General features: G+C 49.9%; 1 protein-coding gene and 1 long non-coding RNA gene across 5 annotated transcripts in view; one reads left to right on the top strand and one right to left on the bottom strand.

Moving 5' to 3' along the window:
- PDXK (pyridoxal kinase) overlaps positions 1-7,289 on the bottom strand; it is a 30,482-nt gene extending 23,193 nt beyond the window's left edge. For both annotated transcript variants that reach the window (XM_060411277.1, XM_027966611.2), the window contains exon 1: positions 7,058-7,289. In XM_060411277.1, coding sequence (XP_060267260.1) covers positions 7,058-7,144 — 87 coding nt within the window. In that variant the 5' untranslated portion in view covers positions 7,145-7,289. The remainder of the gene's footprint in view (positions 1-7,057) is intronic.
- LOC114110470 (uncharacterized) lies at positions 5,215-21,517 on the top strand. 3 transcript variants are annotated; one of them, XR_009598426.1, is made up of 3 exons: positions 5,215-5,338; positions 18,562-19,058; positions 19,306-21,517. It is a non-coding gene; the product is annotated as an uncharacterized LOC114110470 (long non-coding RNA). The 3 variants fall into 3 exon arrangements; XR_009598424.1 differs by having other exon boundaries at positions 18,562-21,517; XR_009598425.1 differs by having other exon boundaries at positions 5,215-6,541; positions 18,562-21,517.
- The last annotated feature ends 214 nt before the right edge of the window (positions 21,518-21,731 follow it).

Below are 21,731 nucleotides of genomic sequence, written 5' to 3'. Positions count from 1 at the left end.
CATTGACTCCCTGGCACTGTCTGCCAAGGCATGTGCCACCACGAAAACCTTAAAGGCAAACACTACGTCTTTTAAAAGGCAGGTGACACCCTTCCGGCATCTTTCAAACAGTCCTGACAGAAAAGGTCCTTTTTATCCAAGGAATTCTAAGGAAAAAGCATAAAGATTTTCCAAGGACCAGGTGTTTTAAGACGAATCAAGAGAGCCTCTGAACAAGGCCACTTTACAGCTCAGGAGGCTCTTAAAGGGGAGAGGTGGAAAATAAGCTGCTTATGGCCAGAAGCGTCCCCATCACCACCAGTCACAAGCCTCTAAGAGAGGCCGGGGTGAGACGTCCACACTTGCTTGCTGGGCAGCTCTGCAGCCTCTGCTCAGCTCCCGTGGCCTCATCACTAGGCAGGGAGGGTCTGAACCTAGGTTTCCAGTCCAGGGGCCTCTCTGCACAGTCGGCTGCCCCCCAGCCTACCTCTTCCTGCCAGGTGTCCAAGATAGTCCACTGGCAAACAGGCCTGGCTTTGAGGCCCCTGCACAAGAAACCGTCTCCAGCCCTGCTGGATGTCTCAGCTCTGCTTCTGCACCGAGGGGCCAGGGGAGTCAGAGAACGAGGTGGGTTTCTATAGGCCCCCAAATGAGACAACCCCTGACCCACCTTCCAGGGCCGCCTGTAGTCTAGGCAACACGGTACTGAAATGGGTTCTGAGCTAAGGTCCCAAATCAGATTCTCAAGGTCACAGGATTATTTGTGTGCCCCCCACCCCCCAGTATGGCCCTTCAAGGCTGCACCCTGGGCCTCCAGTGACCCCAGCAGAGGTCCTGCGTGCCCGAGGCTCCCGTGCCAAGCCAGACACGGCCTCAGAAGGAAGCGCGCACCACACATCCGGCACGAGGCCAGCTACCACCTGCCTGGATACTCTCAGAAAGACTCATCTGCCCAGCAGAGTGGCTGTTGGCATCGCAAGTGCTGGCCGCCCTGGCAGGGGAAGTGCCTGGCGACTGGAAGGAAACACAGGAGTCGTGGGTGAGACGGCAGCTCGACTCCCACCTGTTCTGTTCTTCCCAGAAAGGACAGCTTTTGGATGCTGGGGCTTTAATTAAACACCCAATTTGTGTCGCTTTTAAATCTCTCTCAGCAGGCTCCTTTTAACTCACAGTGAATTGAACAGCAGCCCCTGAAATACATACTGGCTGCGGATTCATGCACATACTGAACTGGAAATTGGGTCTGGCAAGATACAATCAAGTTAAGCATCTCAAGCTAAGATGGCCCTGGATTATGTCAGCAGACCCCACACCCAATGACAAAGGTGCTTATTTGAGACACACAGGAGCAGGCCATACAACAAGATACACGTACTGGAGTGATGTGGCCACAAGCCAAGGATACCTGGAGCACCCTAGAAGCTGCAAGAGGCTGGAAAGACCCTCCCCTCCAGCTTCTGGGGGAGGGATCACAGCCCAGTCAACATCCTAACTTCAGACTGCTGGCCTCTAGAACTGTGGGAGAATAAATCCATGATTTTAAGCCCCTCTTTGTGGTACTCTGTTATGGCCGCCCCCCAGAAACCCATACATAGCTTAAGGCCTCATGCACCTGCTGTATTTTGGTTTCTCTTTTTCTTTTTTTGACTGTACCACGTGGCATGCAGGATCTTACTTCCCAGACCAGGATCAAACCCAGACCCCCTACATTGGGAAACCAGAGTCTTAGCCACTAGACAACCAGGGAAGACCTCTGCTCTGTTTTCACCAAAAAAAACGGGAAGCAATAGGGCAGAAGTGGGGTTGTGGGGCTGGTGGACAATGGGAATAAAGTGGAAGTGTTAGTCACTCAGTCGTGTCCAACTCTTTGTGACCCCATGGACTGTAGCCCACCAAGTTCCTCTGTCCATGGACTTCTCCAGGCAAGAATACTGGGGAGGGCAGCCATTCCCTTCTCCACAGGATCTTCAGATGCTTTACTGTCTGAGCCACCAAGAGGATGGGTGGGACCTATAAAAACACAGGAGGAGCTGCTGGACCAACAAGCCTATCTTCCCTTACACAGAGGGGGCTCAGAAGAAGTCCACTTCCAGCCAGGAAGAACATGAGGTTTTCTACTTCCAAGAGGAAAGCAGCCTGCAGAGTGCAGGGTGGGAGGAGGCCACACTGGGTCCATCCACCCCTTCCCTTTTCTCTCCCTAGAAGCAAGGTCAGAACAGTGAGAGGTCCCAGGGTCTGCCCAGGGAATGGGCCCCGGAAGCATCTTAGGCATGACACCCTTGACCTGTAGCCCCCAAACCTCCAGAGACAGGACAGGAAGGCACAAGCCCACCCTCTCACTTCCCTCGCTCGCTGCCGATGTGGGATCACCCTGCCCACGGCTCTATCTGCTGTTGCTGGTCACAGCAGCACATGCCCCTCAGCCACTAAAACAGACTATGAACTCGAGCCCAGAAACAAATCCAAAACCAGAGTCAAGGTTCTGGTCCTTTCTCTTCTGTGTTAACATTTTTCTCTGCCCACAGAAGGCAGCTGCCTACAGGCCCACCTGAGACCACCACTAGTGTGTTGTGGTATTAAGTGTTAATTGCTCAGTTGCATCTGACACTTTTCGACCCTTTGGATTGTAGCCTGTGAGTGATAGTCGCTCAATCATGTACAACTCTTTGCGACCCCAAGAATACTGGAGGGGGTTGCCATTTCCTTCTTCAGGAGATCTTTCCCACCCAGGGAACAAATCCGGGTCTCCTGCATTGCAGGCCTATTCTATACCATCTGAGCCACCAGGGAAGCCTGTGGGGACCTGGCAAAAAGCAGTTTGAGAACCAGAACTCTGAAGCCCAGACATCTAGCTTGCAGACATCTAGCCAGGACAACCCTGGGAGTGGTGGGAGGTCCCTGGGCAGGGATCCACACTGCACCCCACCACAAGCAGAACCTGGGCGCTTGGCACCATGCGGTCACTAACAGGACCGTTCTCACTGTGCAGATGAGGCTGAGAATGTCTGGGGGGCACGGCCGGCCCCTGAGCCGTTTCTCCAAGATGCGGGCACCGGGTCAGCACCCCTCCACCGGCAGCCTCTCCACCCCGCACAAGTGCATATTCTGTCTCCCCAAGTTTGTGGGGCCCAGCCAGACCCCACCTTCTCCTGCCATTTCCAAGCTCTCTTCCCACAGTCAGCTGTGTGGGTAACCCCACCTGTGGTGTCTCCAGCTGTACAGCATCCATCAAAATTCAGAACATTTTCAGAACTCGGCACAGCTCTGTAGTCAGGGGACACCTGCTGGAATCATGCAAGGCATGGCCACTTCCAGGCTCGGCTCACCCCCAGCCCATCCTGCCCCATGCCCTGCCCCTCTGTGCTCCTACAGTGCTCACATGTTGGGTGGGAAGCAAAATGCCTGCAGGAGACCCCACGGAGCCTCCTGTAGCCCTTACAAGAACTCAGCAGCCTAGCCAAATTAAGCGTGCGCAGACTTATGGGGAATCTGGCCTCTGGACAAGGAAGCACTAAGTGGCCAAGGGGAGAAAGTGTACAGTGAGCTAAGAAAAATCTCTGGAAATTGTTCTCATATGGGCTGAACTGTGTATCCCAAGTGGGACCTCAAACGAGGACCGTGTGAGTGCTCACGCGGCTGAAACAAAGTTTATTATTCTGAGAGAGTCAATTCCTAGGCAGGTTGATAGGAAGTCTAGGGGTCCCCAAGGAGAGAGGGGTCTGGAATTCTCAAGGAAGAGAAAAGGACAAACTTTTTTTTCCCTCTACATTCCTTAGGATTACATAACAATAATGTATCCTGCTTGAGGGCAGTTTCTGGGACACCCCCCCCCCCCCACCCCCCCCCCCCCACCCCCCCCACCCCCCCACCCACCCCACCCCCGCTGCCATTCTGGATAATCCTGTTATCTTAAAATGTAAATTATGGAAGTGGGTCTAGTAAGGTCTTTACAACCTCCAGACATTCTTTTGATTCACTGTAATAACTAATTAAGGCAAGAACATTGGAGTGGGTTGCCATTTCCTTCTCCAGGGGATCTTCTTGACCCAGGGATCAAACCCAGGTCTCCCACATTGCAGGCAGCCGCTTTAACCTCTGAGCCACCAGGGAAGCACAATAACTAATTAGAAGTATATAACTTCATTGCTAACACTAGTGAGGGAGGCATTCTTTCTGCCCCCTTCTGATGTCTATATCAGAAGCTTTCTCTATCTCTTTTATACTTTAACAAAACTTTATTACACAAAAGCTCTGAGCGATCAAGCCTTGTCTCTCGCCCTGGGTTGAATTCTTCTCCTCTGGAGGCCAAGAATCCTGGCGTCTTTCATGGTTCAGCAACAACCTTTCAATTCTCTCATAGCTCTGGAGGCTGAAGTACACCATCAAGGTGGGCTTGGTTTGGTGGAGCATGTTTTGAGAGCCACCCTTTCTGCTTTCTCCCCCTCCTCAGCTTTTTCCACCCGCCCAAGACTACGTTAGGAAGAAAAAATGATTAGGGCAAAGGACACAGGTAAGGACGTGATCCAGGCCTGATGGAGGCCCTGGCCTCCCTTAGATGCCCCAGGCACATTTGGCTGCCCACTGGCCCTACTACCTCCCTGTCTGGTCTTTCCACAGAGAAGACTAAGAAAAGCACCCTGGGCACTGGGGCCACCTCACTCAGCAGCCAGCACCTCCAAGGCACCTCCCAGGGATGGTCACCCTAATTGCATCCTTGGAGTCAGGCTCTATGCCCATTCCACAGATGAGGCAACAGGGTACTAGAGAGCTCAAGGTGGAAGGTAGCCTCTTCAAGTCCCCAGCTTAAGAATGAGCCTCCAGGGGAGTGTGAATAAAGAATAACAAAAGAGCCTGGCTCACTTCCAGTTCTACAAAGGTTAAGTCTAAGCCACAGTAGTGGCCCATCTGAGGAATTCAGGATAAAAAAAACAGGAGCAGGTACTCAGTGCTTTGGGTAAACAGATATTAGATGCATATCTCAGAAAGAATTTCAAATTCCTACATCTTTCCATACTTAGAATAACACTAAAATCAATAACTTAAGATATCTGTTCTTCGTGATTAGCAATAATATTTTATCCAGAAGTAAGCTTGAATGCAAGTATTTCCCAGCTCCCAAAACCTTGTGTACAAACTGGCCTCTTCCTGACCTCTCTGGAGCAGTGGCCTGAGAGACTGTCTCCTGGGCTACAGGCCTCAGTAAGTCCATGACTAAAACACAACTCCCCTTGCTGTGTGCTTTTCTTTAAGCAGACAAGAGGAAGTGCAGGGATGGATTAAGTCAGAGCCAGGTGTTACCTCCACCCTGGAGATACAGAAGGGGGATGGCACCCCCGACATCTGTCCCTCAAGACCACAGGTAAGGACGCTGGATAGAGAGCAGGCCTCAGGTAAGAACCAAGGTTCAGTCCTTCAGAGGCCCTTCCCAAGGTGGGTGGTCTGGAGGAGCATCCCATCAAGTAACTGGCAAAGCACATGTTGGTCTGCAAGTTTAGGGTCAGTGCCTAGAAATCAAGGAACAGATGATCAGAGGAACAACCCAGGGAAAGATAAAGGAGCGGCAGCAGGGAGAGACAGAGGCCCAGGGAAGCAGCAGAGTCTACACACCTCTGCACACTTCTGCCAAGGGCGGCTCCTTCCAGGCAGGGTGCAGGCGGACCACTATCTGGTAAGGAACTTCCTGGTTCCACCTTCTGGGGCTGCCCCTGCTTCAGGGATCCTGCAATTTAACCCCAGCACTGTCCCACCATAGAGGCCCTGCCCAAGCTATCAGTGACCAAGAGCTGGGGCCTCAGGATCAGTTCTGGAGTGCACCCTGGCTGCCCCCACGGTCTGCACCCCCGCTGGTGGGAATGGGAGGACCAAGGACCTCACATTATCTCCATGGGTGCTCACAGATCACAGGCAGCTGGCCAGGCAGGTCGGTTGGACTTGAACCCTTGTACATTCCACCTTCAAGTCTTTGTTCCACTGCTTCCTCCTCAGGAGATGGGCAGGCCAGCCTCAGGTCGGCCCTCAACCTCTACTGAAGGGTTCCAACCCTTCCCACAGCCCCTCCAGCCAGCTGGCACCTACAGGCCATTGTGACTGGGGGGCCCTTTATGATCTTGAGGGTCCAGCACAGGGCCCTCATGTACAGCATGCACAGCAGGGGCCAGACACTAGCTCCATGTTCAAGGATAGGACCCAGGGACAATGGGCCAAAGGTGCATGATGGCCCAAGAGAGCCACCAGCCCGGACGCACAGCCTCCTGCTTAGCCCACAGGGCAAGGAAGTGACGGTGACTCCAAGGCTGACACCCCACTGCACCCAGGCCTCATCCTGACCCTCCAAGGGGCCACCCAACCACAACCTTGGGGCTGAGACAGGAAGCAGTGGGTGCTCACTTATGAACCACAGAGAGACCTTGAGCCCCTCACGGAGCACAGGGGGAGGAAGCGGGAGGAAGCCCGTGGGCACCTTAGTAGGGAAAGGCTGACACATGTAGGAAGCTGCATCTAGAGCCAGACCCTGCCCGGCCTGAACTGCCCTCTAAGCTTTACTTCTCCGGAGCCAACACCGGTAGGTAGGCCCCCTCCGTCCCATCCCCTCCTGGCGACCGCCCCCCAACAGGCAGTCGCAGGGTGGAGCCCACCCTGGCCGCCCAGGGCCTCACGGCGCGCCTCCCGACGCGCAGGGGGCGGGGAACGGATGGGGACGGGTCGCCCACCAGGTAAGCAGTGCAGAGACCTGCTTGCCCAGCGCCCACCTTCGCTGGGTCTCCGGCCGCTGCTCCGCATTTTCCCTACCCCAGGGTCGGGCCGGTGGGAAAGGGCGGGGGCTGGCGGGTGCTCACAGCACGCGCCTGGGGTCTCCATTCTAACCGAGCGTCCGCACCCCCTCCCCATTCCACCTCCTGGGTCCAAGTGCGGCCCCGCCCCCGCCCCTGAGAGTGCCCGCCTACCCCGCCCGCGTCTGGAACCCCGCGCTCCAGATCCTCCGGGCTGCCGGGCCAAGGTCACGCGGCCCGACGGCGGCCACCCCTTCGCTGCTCCGCACGGCCGGGCACGGGGACACCTCCGGGTTACGTAAGCGTACCTGCAGCGGGAACGTGGCTGCCCGGTTGCCCACGTAGCCGCGGACGACGTGGCTCTGAATGGAGAGCACCCGGCACTCCTCCTCCATGCCGGGCCTGCCGCGGCGGCGCGGGGCCGGGGGGGTCAGCGTCTCCGCCGCGCGCTCAGCTCGGCTTCGGCCACGCTCGGGCTCCGCTCCGCCGCGGCCCGGATCGGCGCAGGCGCTCGGCTCGGACGACAGGCCGCCTCCTTCTGACCTCAGCGCGGCTAGGAACCCGCGGGTCCCGCGCTGCGCCGGGGCGGACCGGGGGCGGGGCATCCGCTTGTCCCCTCCCACTCCCGCCCCTCCCGGGCAAATCGTCTACCGCAACCCAGGCCCGGGCAACCCACCCACATCTCTGCGCTACCCGCACGTGGGCGGGCACCCTCCAAAACGCCGGCTTGCACTTTCAGTTTTACCCTGTGGGGCGCAGCAGGCTGCGCCAGCCTGCCTTCATTCAACGGTTCCTCAAGTCCTTCATTCACTCCACACAGGTCCGCCCCCTGGCCTGCACCACGCCTCCAACCCTGGGGCCGCACACTGCCGGCGCGGCAGGACCAAGAGCCGGACCGACAAGGGCCCCGGCGGAGGGAGCGCAGGGCGAGGCGCCCCGGAAGTGGGCACGGACAGGGATGTCTGCAAGTGGGCTGTTGGGCTGGGAGTTACCGGAACCACCTTCTCCAGGGCCCGGTGGTGCGCAGTGCCTGGCCCCAATTCCAGGCCCTGCAAGGCCCGGGACCAACGCCCCTGCGGCCACCGCGCAGACCGGCGCCAGGACGCACGGGCCCTGCGACCCTCTGGCAGGACCAAGGATCCAGGCCCACCTTGCTAACCAGGCGCCCCTACCTAGGGCATGCACGCCTGATCCACAGCCAAGCTACCCTGCAGAGGCCTGGAGGCAGACACCTCCACTACCATGAGAACTTTGGAGACCCAAGGGCCCAGTTCCCCCACCTTGGACACATGACTGGCCTTCTCCTCAGGGTGTGCTGAGCCAAGCCATGTGGCCAATGCCCACCCCACCCACCCTGGGCAATGTCCCCCATCAGAACGTATTGGCAGGGGCAAAACCATGTGGTGGGGGGCCTAGTCTGTCACCCAAGGCAAGTAAGATCATGTGTGCCACGCACAGGAAGGTCAAACAAACCTATCCTAGTTTGGGCCAGAGAAAGGTTGACTGCTGGGCGGAGTCAGGAGAACAGAGTGGTGGTGGTGGTTTAATTGCTAAGTCCTGTCTGACTCTTGCAACCCCATGGACTATAGCCCGCCAGGTTCCTCTGTTCATGGGATTCTCCAGGCAAGAATACTGGAGAGGGTTGCCATTTCTGGTACCCAAAACGCTCAGCTCCTCCATGGTTTTTTCGACTAAAAAAAGATGCACAACTTGAGAGTTGTAAGTGAACTCACAACTTCTATTTGGGACAAAATGGGTCTGCAGCCCAGGAGACAGCACCTCAGATAGCTTTGAGAGACTGTTCCAAAGAGGCAGTGGGAGAAGCTCAGTGTATAAGATTTTGGTAAAGGAGTTCAATACAATTAAGTGCTTACTTTACAAGAGTTTTCCACTAATCAGGAGGAGCTGCTGTCACCATGAAGGGATTCAGTTCTTTCTAGATATGAGGAGATGCAAGGTATGGGATCACAAAATCTGTTCCTGAAAATACGCAACTATCTAAAGACCTGTCCCACCATGTTCTCTGGAGCACAGAGTGCCTCTCCACCCTGATCTCCCTCAGAGGGTGTTGAAGGTCAGCAGCTGCAGCAGCACAGGGTTCAGTCGCCACAGAATCCAGCTCAGCCTTTCAGTCGGGTCCGACTCTTTGTGACCCCACGGACTGCAGCACAAAGATTGTCACCCTGCTTATTTAACTTATATGAAGAGTGCATCATGCGAAATGACAAGCTGGAATCAAGATTGCCAGGAGAAATACCAGTAACCTCAGATATGCAGATGACACCACCCTTTTGGCAGAAAACGAAGAGGAGCTAAAGAGCCTCTTGATGAAAGTAAAAGAAGAGAGTGAAAAAGCTGGCCTAAAACTCAACATTCAGAAAACTAATATCGTGGCATCCAGCCCCATCACTTCATGGCAAATAGATGGGGAAACAATGGAAACAGTGACAGACTACTTTTTTGGGGCTCCAAAGTCCCTGCAGATAGTGCCTGCAGCCATGAAATTAAAAGATGCTTGCTCCTTGGAAGAAAAGCTATGACCAACTTAGACAGCATATTAAAAAGCAGAGACATTATTTTGCCAACAAAGGTCCATCTAGTCAAAGCTATGGTTTTTCCAGTAGTCATGTATGGATGTGAGAGTTGGAGTGTAAAGAAAGCTGAGCACTGAAGGATTTATGCTTTTGAACTGTGGTGTTGACCAAGACTCTTGAGAGTTCCTTGGACTGCAAGGAGATCAAACCAGTCAATCCTAAAGGAAAACAGTGCCGAATATTCATTGGAAGGACTGATGCTGAAGCTGAAACTCCAATGCTTTGGCCACGTGATGCAAAGAACTGACTCATTGGAAAAGACCCTGATGCTGGGAAAGATGGAAGGTGGGAGGAGAAGGGGACAACAGAGAATGAGATGGTTGGATGGCATCACTGACTCGATGGACATGAGTTTGGGCAAGCTCTTGGAGCTGGTGATGGACAGGGAAACCTGGTGTGCAGCAGTCCATGGGGTCGAAAATAGTCAGACATGACTAAGCGACTGAAATGAAATGAACTGAAGAACTAAACAGCCATATTTCATGGCTGCTCACCTTCTGAGATGGCTCACACTCTGTGGAGTATGTTTCTCCCAAGGTCTTTCTTGCTTTTTGAGATGGGCTATGTGTGGAATGCAGAGTACGTCATGAGAAACACTGGGCTGGAAGAAGCACAAGTTGGAATCAAGATTGCTGGGAGAAATATCAATAACCTCAGATATGCAGATGACACCACCCTTATGGCAGAAAGTGAGGAGGAACTAAAAAGCCTCTTGGTCAAAGTGAAAGAGGAGAGTGAAAAAGTTGGCTTAAAGCTCAACATTCAGAAAACGAAGATCATGGCATCTGGTCCCATCACTTCATGGGAAATAGATGGAGAAACAGTGGAAACAGTGGCAGACTTTATTTTTTTGGGCTCCAAAATCACCGCAGATGGTGACTGCAGCCATGAAATTAAAAGACTCTTACTCCTTGGAAAAAAAGTTATGACCAACCTAGATAGCATATTCAAAAGTAAAGATATTACTTTGCCAACAAAGTCCGTCTAGTCAAGGCTATGGTTTTTCCTGTGGTCATGTATGGATGTGAGAGTTGGACTGTGAAGAAAGCTGAGTCCCGAAGAATTGATGCTTTTGAACTGTGGTGTTGGAGAAGACTCTTGAGTCCCTTGGACTGCAAGGAGATCCAACCAGTCCATTCTAAAGGAGATCAGTCCTGGGTGTTCTTTGGAAGGAATGATGCTAAAGCTAAAGCTCCAATACTTTGGCCACCTCATGCAAAGAGTTGACTCATTAGAAAAGACTCTGATGTTGGGAGGGATTGGGGGCACGAGAAGGGGACAACAGAGAATGAGATGGCTGGATGGCATCACCGACTCAATGGATGTGAGTTTGAGTGAACTCCGGGAGTTGGTGATGGACAGGGAGGCCTGGCGTGCTGCGATTCATGGGGTCACAAAGAGTTGGACACGACTGAGCGACTGAACTGACTGACTGATGTATGGAATATGTATCTCTAACTAAACCACTTCTTACCTCTCACTTTGTGTCTCCCTGAATTCTTTCTGGGACACGACATAAAGAGCCTGAACTTTATTGAATCCCTAACACCAGGTGAATCCAATCCTAGGACAGTGAGTTCAAGTCCCAGTCTGGATTGTGTGGTTTCAGAGTCACACAGTCTGGGTTGGATTGCAGCTTCACTGATGGCCACAGCATTTCTCCGTGCAAGTCAGATCAACCCTTAGACTCAGTGTCCCCATTTCCTCAGGCAGAGATATAATCTTAGTATCGAAATTCAAACAATGTTTAAGGGCATTCAACGAATTGACCTGAGGCACCAGCTGAAGACATCCCCTGGCATGAGTGAGTGTTCAGTATGAGTTTCCTCTTCTCTGACACTAATCCCAGTTCCCCTGCCCTGCTGAAACAGAGGTTGGTGGAAAATTCCTCTTTTCTCGTGACTACCGGACTCCAGGTGCCGTTTTTATGAATAAAGAATCTAGTTTGGAATCCTTCCATGCTTAAGAAGTTGCTCCATTGTTGAGGAACAGGCTTGGGATGTTTCCAGTTCAAGAACGTCTTTCTTAAGAGACAACAGTCAAACCTGAACCTTGGATTACCAGTTTTGTTTTGTTTTTTAAGTAGGTTATTTATTTTTGCTTTATCTTGGAAATGTGTGTGCTCAGTCACTCAGTCGTGTCCGAGTCTTTGCACCCCCCTGGGCTGTAGCCCACCAGTCTCCTCTGTCCATGGGATTTCCCAGGCAAGAATACTGAAGTGGATTGCTATTTCCTCCTCCAGAGGATCTTCCTGACCCAGGGATTGAACCTGAGTCTCCTGTGTCTCCTGCATTGGCAGGTGGATTCTTGAGCAGCATGCCACCTGGGAAGCCCTAATCTTGGGAACAGCCAAGATTTTCTGAACCTTGGAGATTCCCTGGTGGCTCAGAGGTTAAAGCATCTGCCTGGAATCCTGGAGACCTGGGTTCGATCCCTGGGTCAGGAAGATCCCCTGGAGAAGGAAATGGCAACCCACTCCAGTACTCTTGCCTGGAGAATCCCATGGAGGGAGGAGCCTGGTAGGCTACAGTCCATGGGGTCGCAAAGAGTTGGACACAACTGAGCGACTTCACACACAAAAATACTTTGGGGTCCTCTCTTGTGGTCCAGTGGTAAACAGTTTGTGTTACAATGAAGGAAACATGGGTTTGATCCCTGCTCTGGGAACTAAGATCCCTTTTGCTGTGGGGCAACTAAGCCAGTGTGCAGTAACTAGAGAAAGCCCACATGCCACAAGGAAGATCCAGTTCAGCCAAAAAAAAAAAAAAAAGGTACTAAATAGACAAACACTTTGGCCCACCAGAAAATGCCCTAGATTCTTTCCTGGGCTGTCAATATCAGTTGACATTTTAATCCTCAAACACACTTGTCTGGTTTGAAACTCACCTTGCCGTCTTTGGGTCACTGAGCTGATCCTTATGATTGCCTCTGTTTGAGGCTCTGCTCAAAACAGCTGCAGGCCACCAGAGAGTTTTCAGCCAAGCATTCATGGACGTGTGCGCTGACCTCCAGTGCATGTCCCCGAGGGGCCGTCACTGCTCAGCGTCCCCACCCACAGAAATAACCTCGAGCCTCACCCTCTGTTCCCAGCCTACCTTCACACCAGTGTTCCCTCTCTCTCCAGTGATACTCGGATTAAGAACAGATTCACAATCTGGGCCAACAACCAGGAATTTTAGACCCTCAAGGGGGCTCTTGGAGTGAATGATTCACTAAGAAAGAGAAGAGAAAACGTGAGGGCATTCTCTTTCACTGAATCCATCTTCCGTGGGGCGTGTGGATCACCCTGGCGTCTAACGGGGAGCAGGGTTTGCCATCCTTAGTGGTCTGACGTCGCCGTAGACTGCTTTTCTTTCCCTGCCCTGCGCCCCACAGAGGTTCTTAAACATCCTTCACCGAGTCTCTAGTTATAAGAGAAACGAGTGCTGTGGAAAGCTGGGGGAGGTTACAAACATTGGCAAGAAGAAAGCAGAAACTGGTCAGAGTCCCAGTGTCTCGAGAGTGTGCGGCTTTCTTCACTCCGTGCACATCTGTCTGGTTTTACACCATACCTGGAAGGTATCTGATACATGGTCAGTGCTCACGAAATGTACTAATGTTTGACACATTAAACATTGGGATTTAATGTACTATGTGTACACATAATATTGTATTTTCATACATTCAAGGTTGTCTCCAGTATTTCTCGGTGGTATTTCATGACAACATTTTCATCACATGGAGTTACAAGAATTTGTTTAATCATCTATTATTTGATAATCAGTCTGCCTCTTCACTGGACTTGTTTTTGTCCTTGTTCAGTCTCCAAGTCATGTCCAACTCCTTGCTACCCCATAGACTGCAGCATGCCAGTCTTCCTTATCCTTCACCATCTCCTGGAACTTGCTCAAACTCATGTCCATATAGTTGGTGATGCCAACCAACCATCTCATTCTCTGTCATCTCATCCCCTTCTCCTCCTGCCTTCAATCTTTCCCAGCATCAGGGTCTTTTCCAATAAGTCAGTTCTTCGCATCAGGTGGCCAAAGTATTGGAGCTTCAGCTTCAGCATCAGTTCTTCCAATGAATATTCAGGGTTGATTTCCTTTAGGATAGACTGGTTTGACTTCCTTGCAGTCCAAGGGACTCTCAGGAGTCTTCTCCAGCAGCACAGTTTGAAAGCATTGATTCTTCGGTGCTCAGCTTTCTTTATGGTCCAACTCTCACATCCATACATAACTACTGAAAAAACCATAGCGTTGACTGTATGGACCTTTGTTAGCAAAGTAATGTCTCTGCTTTTTTAATATGCTGTCCAGGTTTGTCATAGGTTTCCTTCCCAAGAGCAAGCATCTTTTAATTAAAATTAAGAACCCGCTCTACATGAATATATATTCTTTTTCATATTCTTTCCCATTATAGTTTGTCACAGTATTGAATATAGGCACCTGTGCTCTACAGTAGAAACTTGTTGTCTGGTTACTTTCTTATAGATTCTTTGAAGTGGAATAACAGACAAGAAGATAGTTTATCTTAGAATCCTAACATACATTGCCAAATTATACTCTAGGAAAGTGTGTACTTGGCACTCCTGTTAGTGACTAATATTTTTAGCACAGATTCATCAGGACTAAGTATCTTTTTAAAGGATGCTTGAAAACTGGGAAACAAAAAAATATATATATTTTTGGGTGCATTGCATGACATGCAGGATCTTAGTTCCCTGGTCAGCGACCAAATCTATGCCCCCTGCAATGGAAACCTGGAATCCTAATCACTGGACCACCAGGGAATTCCCACAGGAGACATTTTTAGATAAGAACTTGTGTAACTTCTCCCTAGAGTTTTATAGCAGCTGTATATACAAGTAAAAGGAATTGATCCAATTGTAGAAGCTGAATCTTTAGAGTGCTAACCAAGTATTCCAAGAATGGAAGCGTGGTTGAAATAAGGAGGCGTTTCTTTGGGCGTGGTAGGACTGCAGCCTGGGAGACACAGATTCAAGAAGCACTTGAATTGTGTCCTGCAGGACTGACTGTACAATGGGAGACATAGAAAAGTAAAAAAAAAAAAAAAAAAAAATGCAAGATTACAAAAATTGTTTGCCAAGAACTGGGACTGGAGCCGCTGAAACTAAGGGTGCCTGTTAAATAAGAGCTGGTTGGGGTTTGAAAGGGTTATATAGTTGAGAAGTGGGGGCGGGAGCTTTGAAACCCCCATTGGCAGCTGCTGGGAAATACTGTTTTGGAAATGGTTTGCAGTGTCCCCAAGTCTGACACCGTTCAGAAAATACAGGTTCTTGGTGATGCAGGAATGTGTCTGAAGCCACATCCACCATGGCCACCCGGCTCCATCCTGCATGCCTGAACCAAATTACCCTATTTAGGCTTTTTAATGATTTTGAATGTGTCATCAAGAGGTATAAGGGGACTTATAACCTTATAAGTAACCACTGGACCGCCTGCCAATGCAGAGGACATGGGTTCAATCCCTGGTCTGGGAAGATTCTGCATGCTGAAGGGCAACTGAGCCTGTGTGCTATAAGTACGGAGCGCGAGTGCCCTGGAGCCCTGCTCCATGACCAAGAAGCCAGGAAAGTCAGAAGCTGGCGCACCACAACTAGAGTCGCCTCTGCTCGCCGCAAGTAGAGGAAGCTAGGGCACACCGCAAACTGAGTGTATAAAAATTAATTAATTTTAAAAAAGATGTGTTGGTCTTCTGGGTGCTTCTGATAATCATGCTAAACGAGCCAGTGCTGCTCAGCCCAGGGCTCACCCAGACCTGGTCATGCAGAAGGAGAGGCCACTGAGAGCTGCTGGCACACCCACTTAACCGTGCTTATTAAGGACTGTGCTGGCCAAGGCGCACCCTCAGCTCAGCAGCGCCTCATCTGGACAACATGGGTAATAACAGCATCCCGAGGGCATATTTCCAGGGGAATCCCTTTCACCCGAGCTTCCCTGGTATCTCAGACAGTAAACAATCTGCCTGCAATGCAGGAGACCTGGGTTTGATCCCTGGGTCTGGAAGATCCCCTGAGGAAGAGAACAGTTACTCACTCCAGTATTCTTGCCTGGAGAATCCTATGGACAGAGGAGCCTGGCGGGCTACAGTCCATGGGGTCGCACAGAGTTGGACATGACGGAAGCGACTTAGCATGCATGCAAGCACATGAGATTATACACACGGGGCACAATAAACGCTGCTGGTTTGTAAAATCAGCTCTTCCCACTAGACTGTAACTCCATTAGGGCAGAGGCCAGGGCTAGCCTATACCCTGGCATCCGTACTGTGCCTGGCCAGTGGTAGTCAAGTGTTAGATGGAGGGAAGGGTGGGCAAATCAATCAGCTGGTAATAACAAATGCAAGTCTCAAAAAATTAAACATAGGGTTACCCCAGATGACCTGCAAATCCATGTCTGGGTACATGCCCCCAAGAACTAAAAGCAGAGACTCAAACAGGTATTTGCACACTTATGTTCTGTGTCGGCATTATTTATGATAGCCAAAAGGTGGAAAAGGTCCGACAAAGGTCCGTATAGCCAAAGCTATGGTTTTTCCAGTAGTCATGTACAGATGTGAGAGTTGGACCATAAAGAAGGATGAGCACCAAAAAATTGATGCTGGAGAAGACTCTTGAGAGTCCCTTGGACTGCAAGGAGATCAAACTAGTCAATCCTAAAGGAAAAGAAAGTGAAAGTCACTCATTCATGTCTGACTCTTTGCAACACCATGAATAGTCCATGGAATTCTCCAGGCCAGATTACTGGAATGGGTAGCCGTTCTCTTCTCTAGGGAATCTTCCCAACCCAGGGATCAAACCCAGGTCTCCCGCATTGCAGGCAGAGTCTTTCCCAGCTGAGCCACCAGGGAAGTCCACCCTATAGGAAATCAACCTTGAATATTCATTGGAAGGACTGATGCTGAAGCTGAAGCTCCAATACTCTGGCCATCTGATGGGAAGAGCCAACTTATTAGAAAAGACCCTGATGCTGGGAAAGATTGAAAGCAGGAGGAGAAGAGGGCAACAGAGGATGAGATGGTTGGATGGTATCACTGACTCTGGACATGAGTGAGAAAACGCTGTGAGATGGTGATGGACAGGGAAGCCTGGCATGCTGCAGTCCATGGGTCGCAAAGAATCAGACAGGGCTTAGTGACTGAACAAAAACAAAACAGTGGAAACAGTGGAAAGATCCATGAAAGCATGACTGTATAAACTAAATGTGGTGTATACATAGAATGCAATATTATTCAGCCTTAAAAAGGAAGGAAACCTGACATGTACACCGTGGATAAACCTCGAGAACATTATGCTCAGCATTTGTCACAAAAGGACAAATACTATATGAGTCCACTTACATGAGGTACTGAGATTAGTCAAAATCATAGAGACAGAAAGTGGATCGGTGGGTGCCAGGACCTATGTGGATGGGAATGGAGAGCTAGTATTTAATGGGTGTAGAGTTTCCAGTTTACAAAGTGAAAAGAATTGGGACTTCCCTAGTGGCCCCTGGATTAAGAATCTGCCTTCCAGGGCAGAGGACCTGGGTTTGATCCTTGGTTGGGGAACCAAGATCCCTCATGCCTTAGAGCAAATAAGCCAGTGTGCCACACCTAGAGCAAAGCCCTCCCACCTCAACGAAGAGATCCCCCATGCTGCAAATGAGACTCTGCAGCCAAAAATTAAACACTGGAAAACAAAAGATGAAAAGAGGTATGGAGAGGAACCGTGGTGATGTCTGCACAGCATTATGACTGTGTTTAATACCACTGAGTTGGACACTTACAAGTGGCAAATTTATATTTTGTATATTTTACCATAGGAAGAAATGGGCAAGCAAGCTCAATGCATTATCAAACAGCATGAAGGCAAATTCCCTACTCTAGGAGCTGACACATTAGATTTTAGCGAAACAAACACAGTGACAAGCCAAGGGTGGTAAACATAATGTTCACTGAGAACAAAACACGCAACAAGAGGTGTGGCCAGCATTCTGGCTCACCCACGTGCTGGACAGGTGGAGTGGGGCCAGGACACCACATCAACCAGAAGTTCCCAGTTGAGGTGACCTGGTGCTTGAACCACACAAAGACATGCCTGCTCCTCTTGGGCAGCCAGTCCCCAGAGGGTCTCTCTGCTGTGAGGCCCCAGGATGGAGGGGCACCCAGATGTCATCATGGGGGCTGCATCCCCAACCTCCTTCCCTTCGCCTTCCCCACCCTCTTCCCACCTCTCTCAGAGGATGCTTCAGCCTGGCCTCCGCCGGCCTTCCACCTTCCTCCTCTGACCTCTACTGACTCTCTTGCTGTCTGGCTCTCCAGGGAACCCTCACAGCTTCCTGGGCAGGCTGTTCACATTAGCAGGCAGCACCTGGTGGTGCCCCTGTGACCCACATGTCTGTGAGCAGCACTCTCGGGTTTGGCTGGGCACTGTCCAGGAGGAACCAGGAGCTCAGCAGCCGTGTGCAAGCCATCACGCCTCTGGGTGAGGATCACGCCAAGACAGAGCTGGGCCAGCCAGGCCCTGCCCCTCAGAGCAGGCCGAGAGTAGGTAGGTCCTGCCCCTCGGAGCAGACTGAGCAAGCAGGAAGCAGATGGTTTTGTTCCCCAGACAGCACCGGTGCCTGTCACTATGGGACTGCAGTCCTGTGAAACACCCAGAATGGGCAGATCTATGGGTCCTTAGAGACACCAAGCGGATGAGTGGTTGCTCACGGCTGGGGTTTGGGCGGAGAATGGGAGTGATGACAAATGAGGACAGGATTTTAGAGGGTTATGCCAAAAATTTCTAAAATTGAGTTATTCTAGGATTGCACGGTTCTATGAATGCACTAAAAATTATCAAATGTGCATTTTAAATGGGTGAACTATATCATGTGAATATTTCAATAATTGTTTTTAGAGACTTTACCAGTGGTTCAATGGCTAAGACTCTGTGCTGCCAGTGTAAGGGGCCTGGGTTCAATCCTTAATCAAGGAACTGGATCCCACATGCTGCAACTGAGAAGATCCTGCATGCCACAGCTAAGACCCACAGCAGCCAAATAAATAAATAAATATTTTTAAAAATGAATAAAGTTGGTTTTTAAAAATTTTAAGAAAATGACATTCAAAGCAAAACAAAAAGAAGAAAACTGAATGCTTCAAAGAGAAACACAGAAGAAAATAGATACACAGGGGAGGTCATTCTTTTAAAACAATGTTTTCTTTCTCTCTCTCTCTTTTTTTTTCCTGAGCCTGACTGACTGACAGGGAGGGCAGCCCCCCAACTTGCTGTCTCAGGTGAGAAGAGGAAGAAAAGATCCAGAAATGCTTCTGAGCTGATACTCAGGGAACTTCCCTTAACATTTCTTGGGCTTCCCTGGGGGCTCAGTGGTAAAGAATCCACCTGCCAGTGTAGGAGACACGGGTTCGATCCTCGATCCAGGAAGATCCCACATGCTGAGGTGCAATGGATTGCTAATCCATTGCGAAGCCGATGGATCACGACTGCTGAGCCTGTGCCCTAGAGCCTGTGTGCCCCAAGAGAAGCCACCTCAGTGAGAAGCCCGTGCACCGCAACTGGACAGTAGCTCCTGGCTCGTTGCAGCTAGAGAGAAGCTCTCACATCAAGGAAGACCCAGCATAGCCAAAAAGAAATGCATGCACAAATAAATAACATTTCATTCCACTCTCCTGTTCCCGCGGTTCCTGAGGACACTCAGATGTAATCCCGGTCCTTGTGCCTCTCTAGGTAAGGTGGTTTTTCCCTCTGTCCTCTTTTAAGGTTTTCTCTGTCTTTGATCTCCTGCAGTTTGAATATGATATGCCTGGGTATAGAGGTTTTTTGGCATTTAAACTGTTTGGTGTTCTCTTAGCTTCTTAGATCTATGGTTTGATGTCTGTTGTGGATTTTAGAAAGTTATCAGCCACTGTTATTTCAGTCACTTCATCTGTTTCTTTCGTCTCCTGGTATTTCCATATATGGGCTTTCCTCATAGCTCAGTCCGTAAAGAATCTGCCTGCAATGCAAGAGACCTGGATTCAATTTCTGGGTCAGGATGATCCCCTGGAGGAGGAAATGGCAGCCCACTCCAGTATTCTTTTCTGGAGAATCCCATAGACAGAGAAGACTGGCAGGCTACAGTCCATGGGGCCGCAAGAGTTGGACACGACTAAACCAGCAATTTCCACAGTAGGTATGCAATTGTCCTACAGTTCTTGGCTTTTCTGTTCAGTGTTTTTCATTCCTTTTTCTCTATGCATTTGAGTCAGTCTCTGCTGACATATCTTCAAGTTCACTGAGTTCCTCCTTGGTCACATCAGTCTACTGATGTGGCTAGCACTATCGAAAACAACCTCTTGAAATGAAGACAGGAGCATCGTCTGTGTGCCCTGCAGGGCAGCTGTCTCTTGATTGCAGCTCTGAGTAACAGAGTCCTGTCTTTCATTTGTCTGAGTGTCACTGTGTTGTGTCCCACCACCAAATAAAATCTTTACATCTTATAAAACACCAGCGTCCAAAGATAAAGAACCAGTGTCCAAAATACACAGAGAATTTTTGAAAATCATTGATAAGAAAATAAACACTCCAATTAAAAGTGGGTCAAAGATCTGAACAGACACCTCATCAAAGAAGATATGCAGATAAGCATGTGAAAATTTCTCAACATTGTACATCATCAGGGACCACAAATGGAAACAATATCACCTATTAAGACAGCTAAAGTCGGGAAACTTGACAATACCAAGTGCTGATGAGGGTGTGGAGAATAGGAACTCACTCATCGCTGGTGGGAATTAAAGTGGTATAGTCACTTTGGAACACAGTTTGGCTAATAAAGGTTAATGCTAAAGCTACATATAGTTTTACCATATAATGTACTAATCACATTCCTTGATACTTACCTGCTGCTGCTGCTGCTGCTAAGTCATTTCAGTTGTGTCCAACTCTGTGCGACCCCATAGAAGGCAGCCCACCAGGCTCCCCCATCCCTAGGATTCTCCAGGCAAGAACAACAGAGTGGGTTGCCATTTCCTTCTCCAATGCGTGAAAGTGAAAAGTGAAAGTGAAGTCACTCAGTCGTGTCCTAGTAAGTGGAAAACTTACATTCACACAAAAACTTGTACACAGACATTCATAACAGCTTTATTCCAATTATTATTTCAGTTGTCAGCAATGGGAACAACCAAGACACCCACAGTAGGTGAATGGGTAAACAAAGTGAGGTCAGTCCACAGAGTGGGCTGTTATTCAGAAGTCAAAAAACATGGAGGAAACTTAAATGCATGTGGCTAAGTGGAAGGAGCCAATCTGAAAATCTACGAACTGCAAAATCTACAAACGATGTTCTGGCAATGGTAAAACTACAGGGTGGTAAGAGAAAGTTGGTGGTGGCCAAGGGTGGGAAGGGGGAGGGACGAATAGGCAGAATACAGGGCGGTTTTAGGGCAGGGAAACTACTCCGTATGAGACTATCAGTGGTGTATCATCACAAATTTGTTGCAATCCACAGAATGTCCAACACCAAGAGTGAACCCTATTGTAAACCAAGAACGTAGTTAATAACAATGTTATAACCTTGGTTCATTAATTGTAGCAAAGTGCTACACTAATTCCAGAGGTTAATAATAGGGGAACACTTGGTTTTTGCAGCGGTCATGTATGGATGTGAGAGTTGGACTGTGAAGAAGGCTGAGCGCCGAAGAATTGATGCTTTTGAACTGTGGTGTTGGAGAAGATTCTTGAGAGTCCCTTGGACTGCAAGGAGATCCAACCAGTCTATCCTAAAGGAGACCAGTCCTGGGTGTTCATTGGAAGGACTGACGCTGAAGCTGAAACTCCAGTACTTTGGCCACCTCATGCGAAGAATTGACTCATTGGAAAAGACCCTGATGATGGGAGGAATCCGGGGCAGGAGGAGAAGGGACGACAGAGGATGAGATGGCTGGATGGCATCACCGACTCGATGAACGTGAGTCTGGGTGAACTCCGGGAGTTGATGATGGACAGGGAGGCCTGGCGTACTGTGATTCATGGGGTCGCAGAGTGGGACACAACTGAGTGACTGAACTGAACTGAACTGTATGTGCAAGAGAGTATGGAGAAATTCTCTCTACTGTCAGATCTAGTCTAAACAAGCAAGCTCTATGAATTAAAATAACAAGCTTATAAATAAAAATTGTGTGCAGTTCTATGACCCATTGATAATATTTTGATGTAAATCTAGAATTTTTATGGTTTTTTTTTCCTTTTTTTTTTTAAGAGTAGAATAGTTGGGGGTTTCCCTGGTGGACTAGTGGTTAGGACTCTGCTCTCCCACTGCCAGGGGCCTGGGTTCAATCCCTGGTCAGGGACTAAAATCCCAAATGCCTTGTGGTGTGGCAAAATAAATAAATAAATAAAATAAAGAGGGTAGAAGAGTCC

Source organism: Ovis aries, chromosome 1 (assembly GCF_016772045.2).
Source record: "Ovis aries strain OAR_USU_Benz2616 breed Rambouillet chromosome 1, ARS-UI_Ramb_v3.0, whole genome shotgun sequence".
Classification (NCBI taxonomy): domain Eukaryota; kingdom Metazoa; phylum Chordata; class Mammalia; order Artiodactyla; family Bovidae; genus Ovis; species Ovis aries.
The sequence above is the reverse complement of the archived record's forward strand: the minus strand, read 5'-3'. Positions and strand labels throughout refer to the sequence as shown.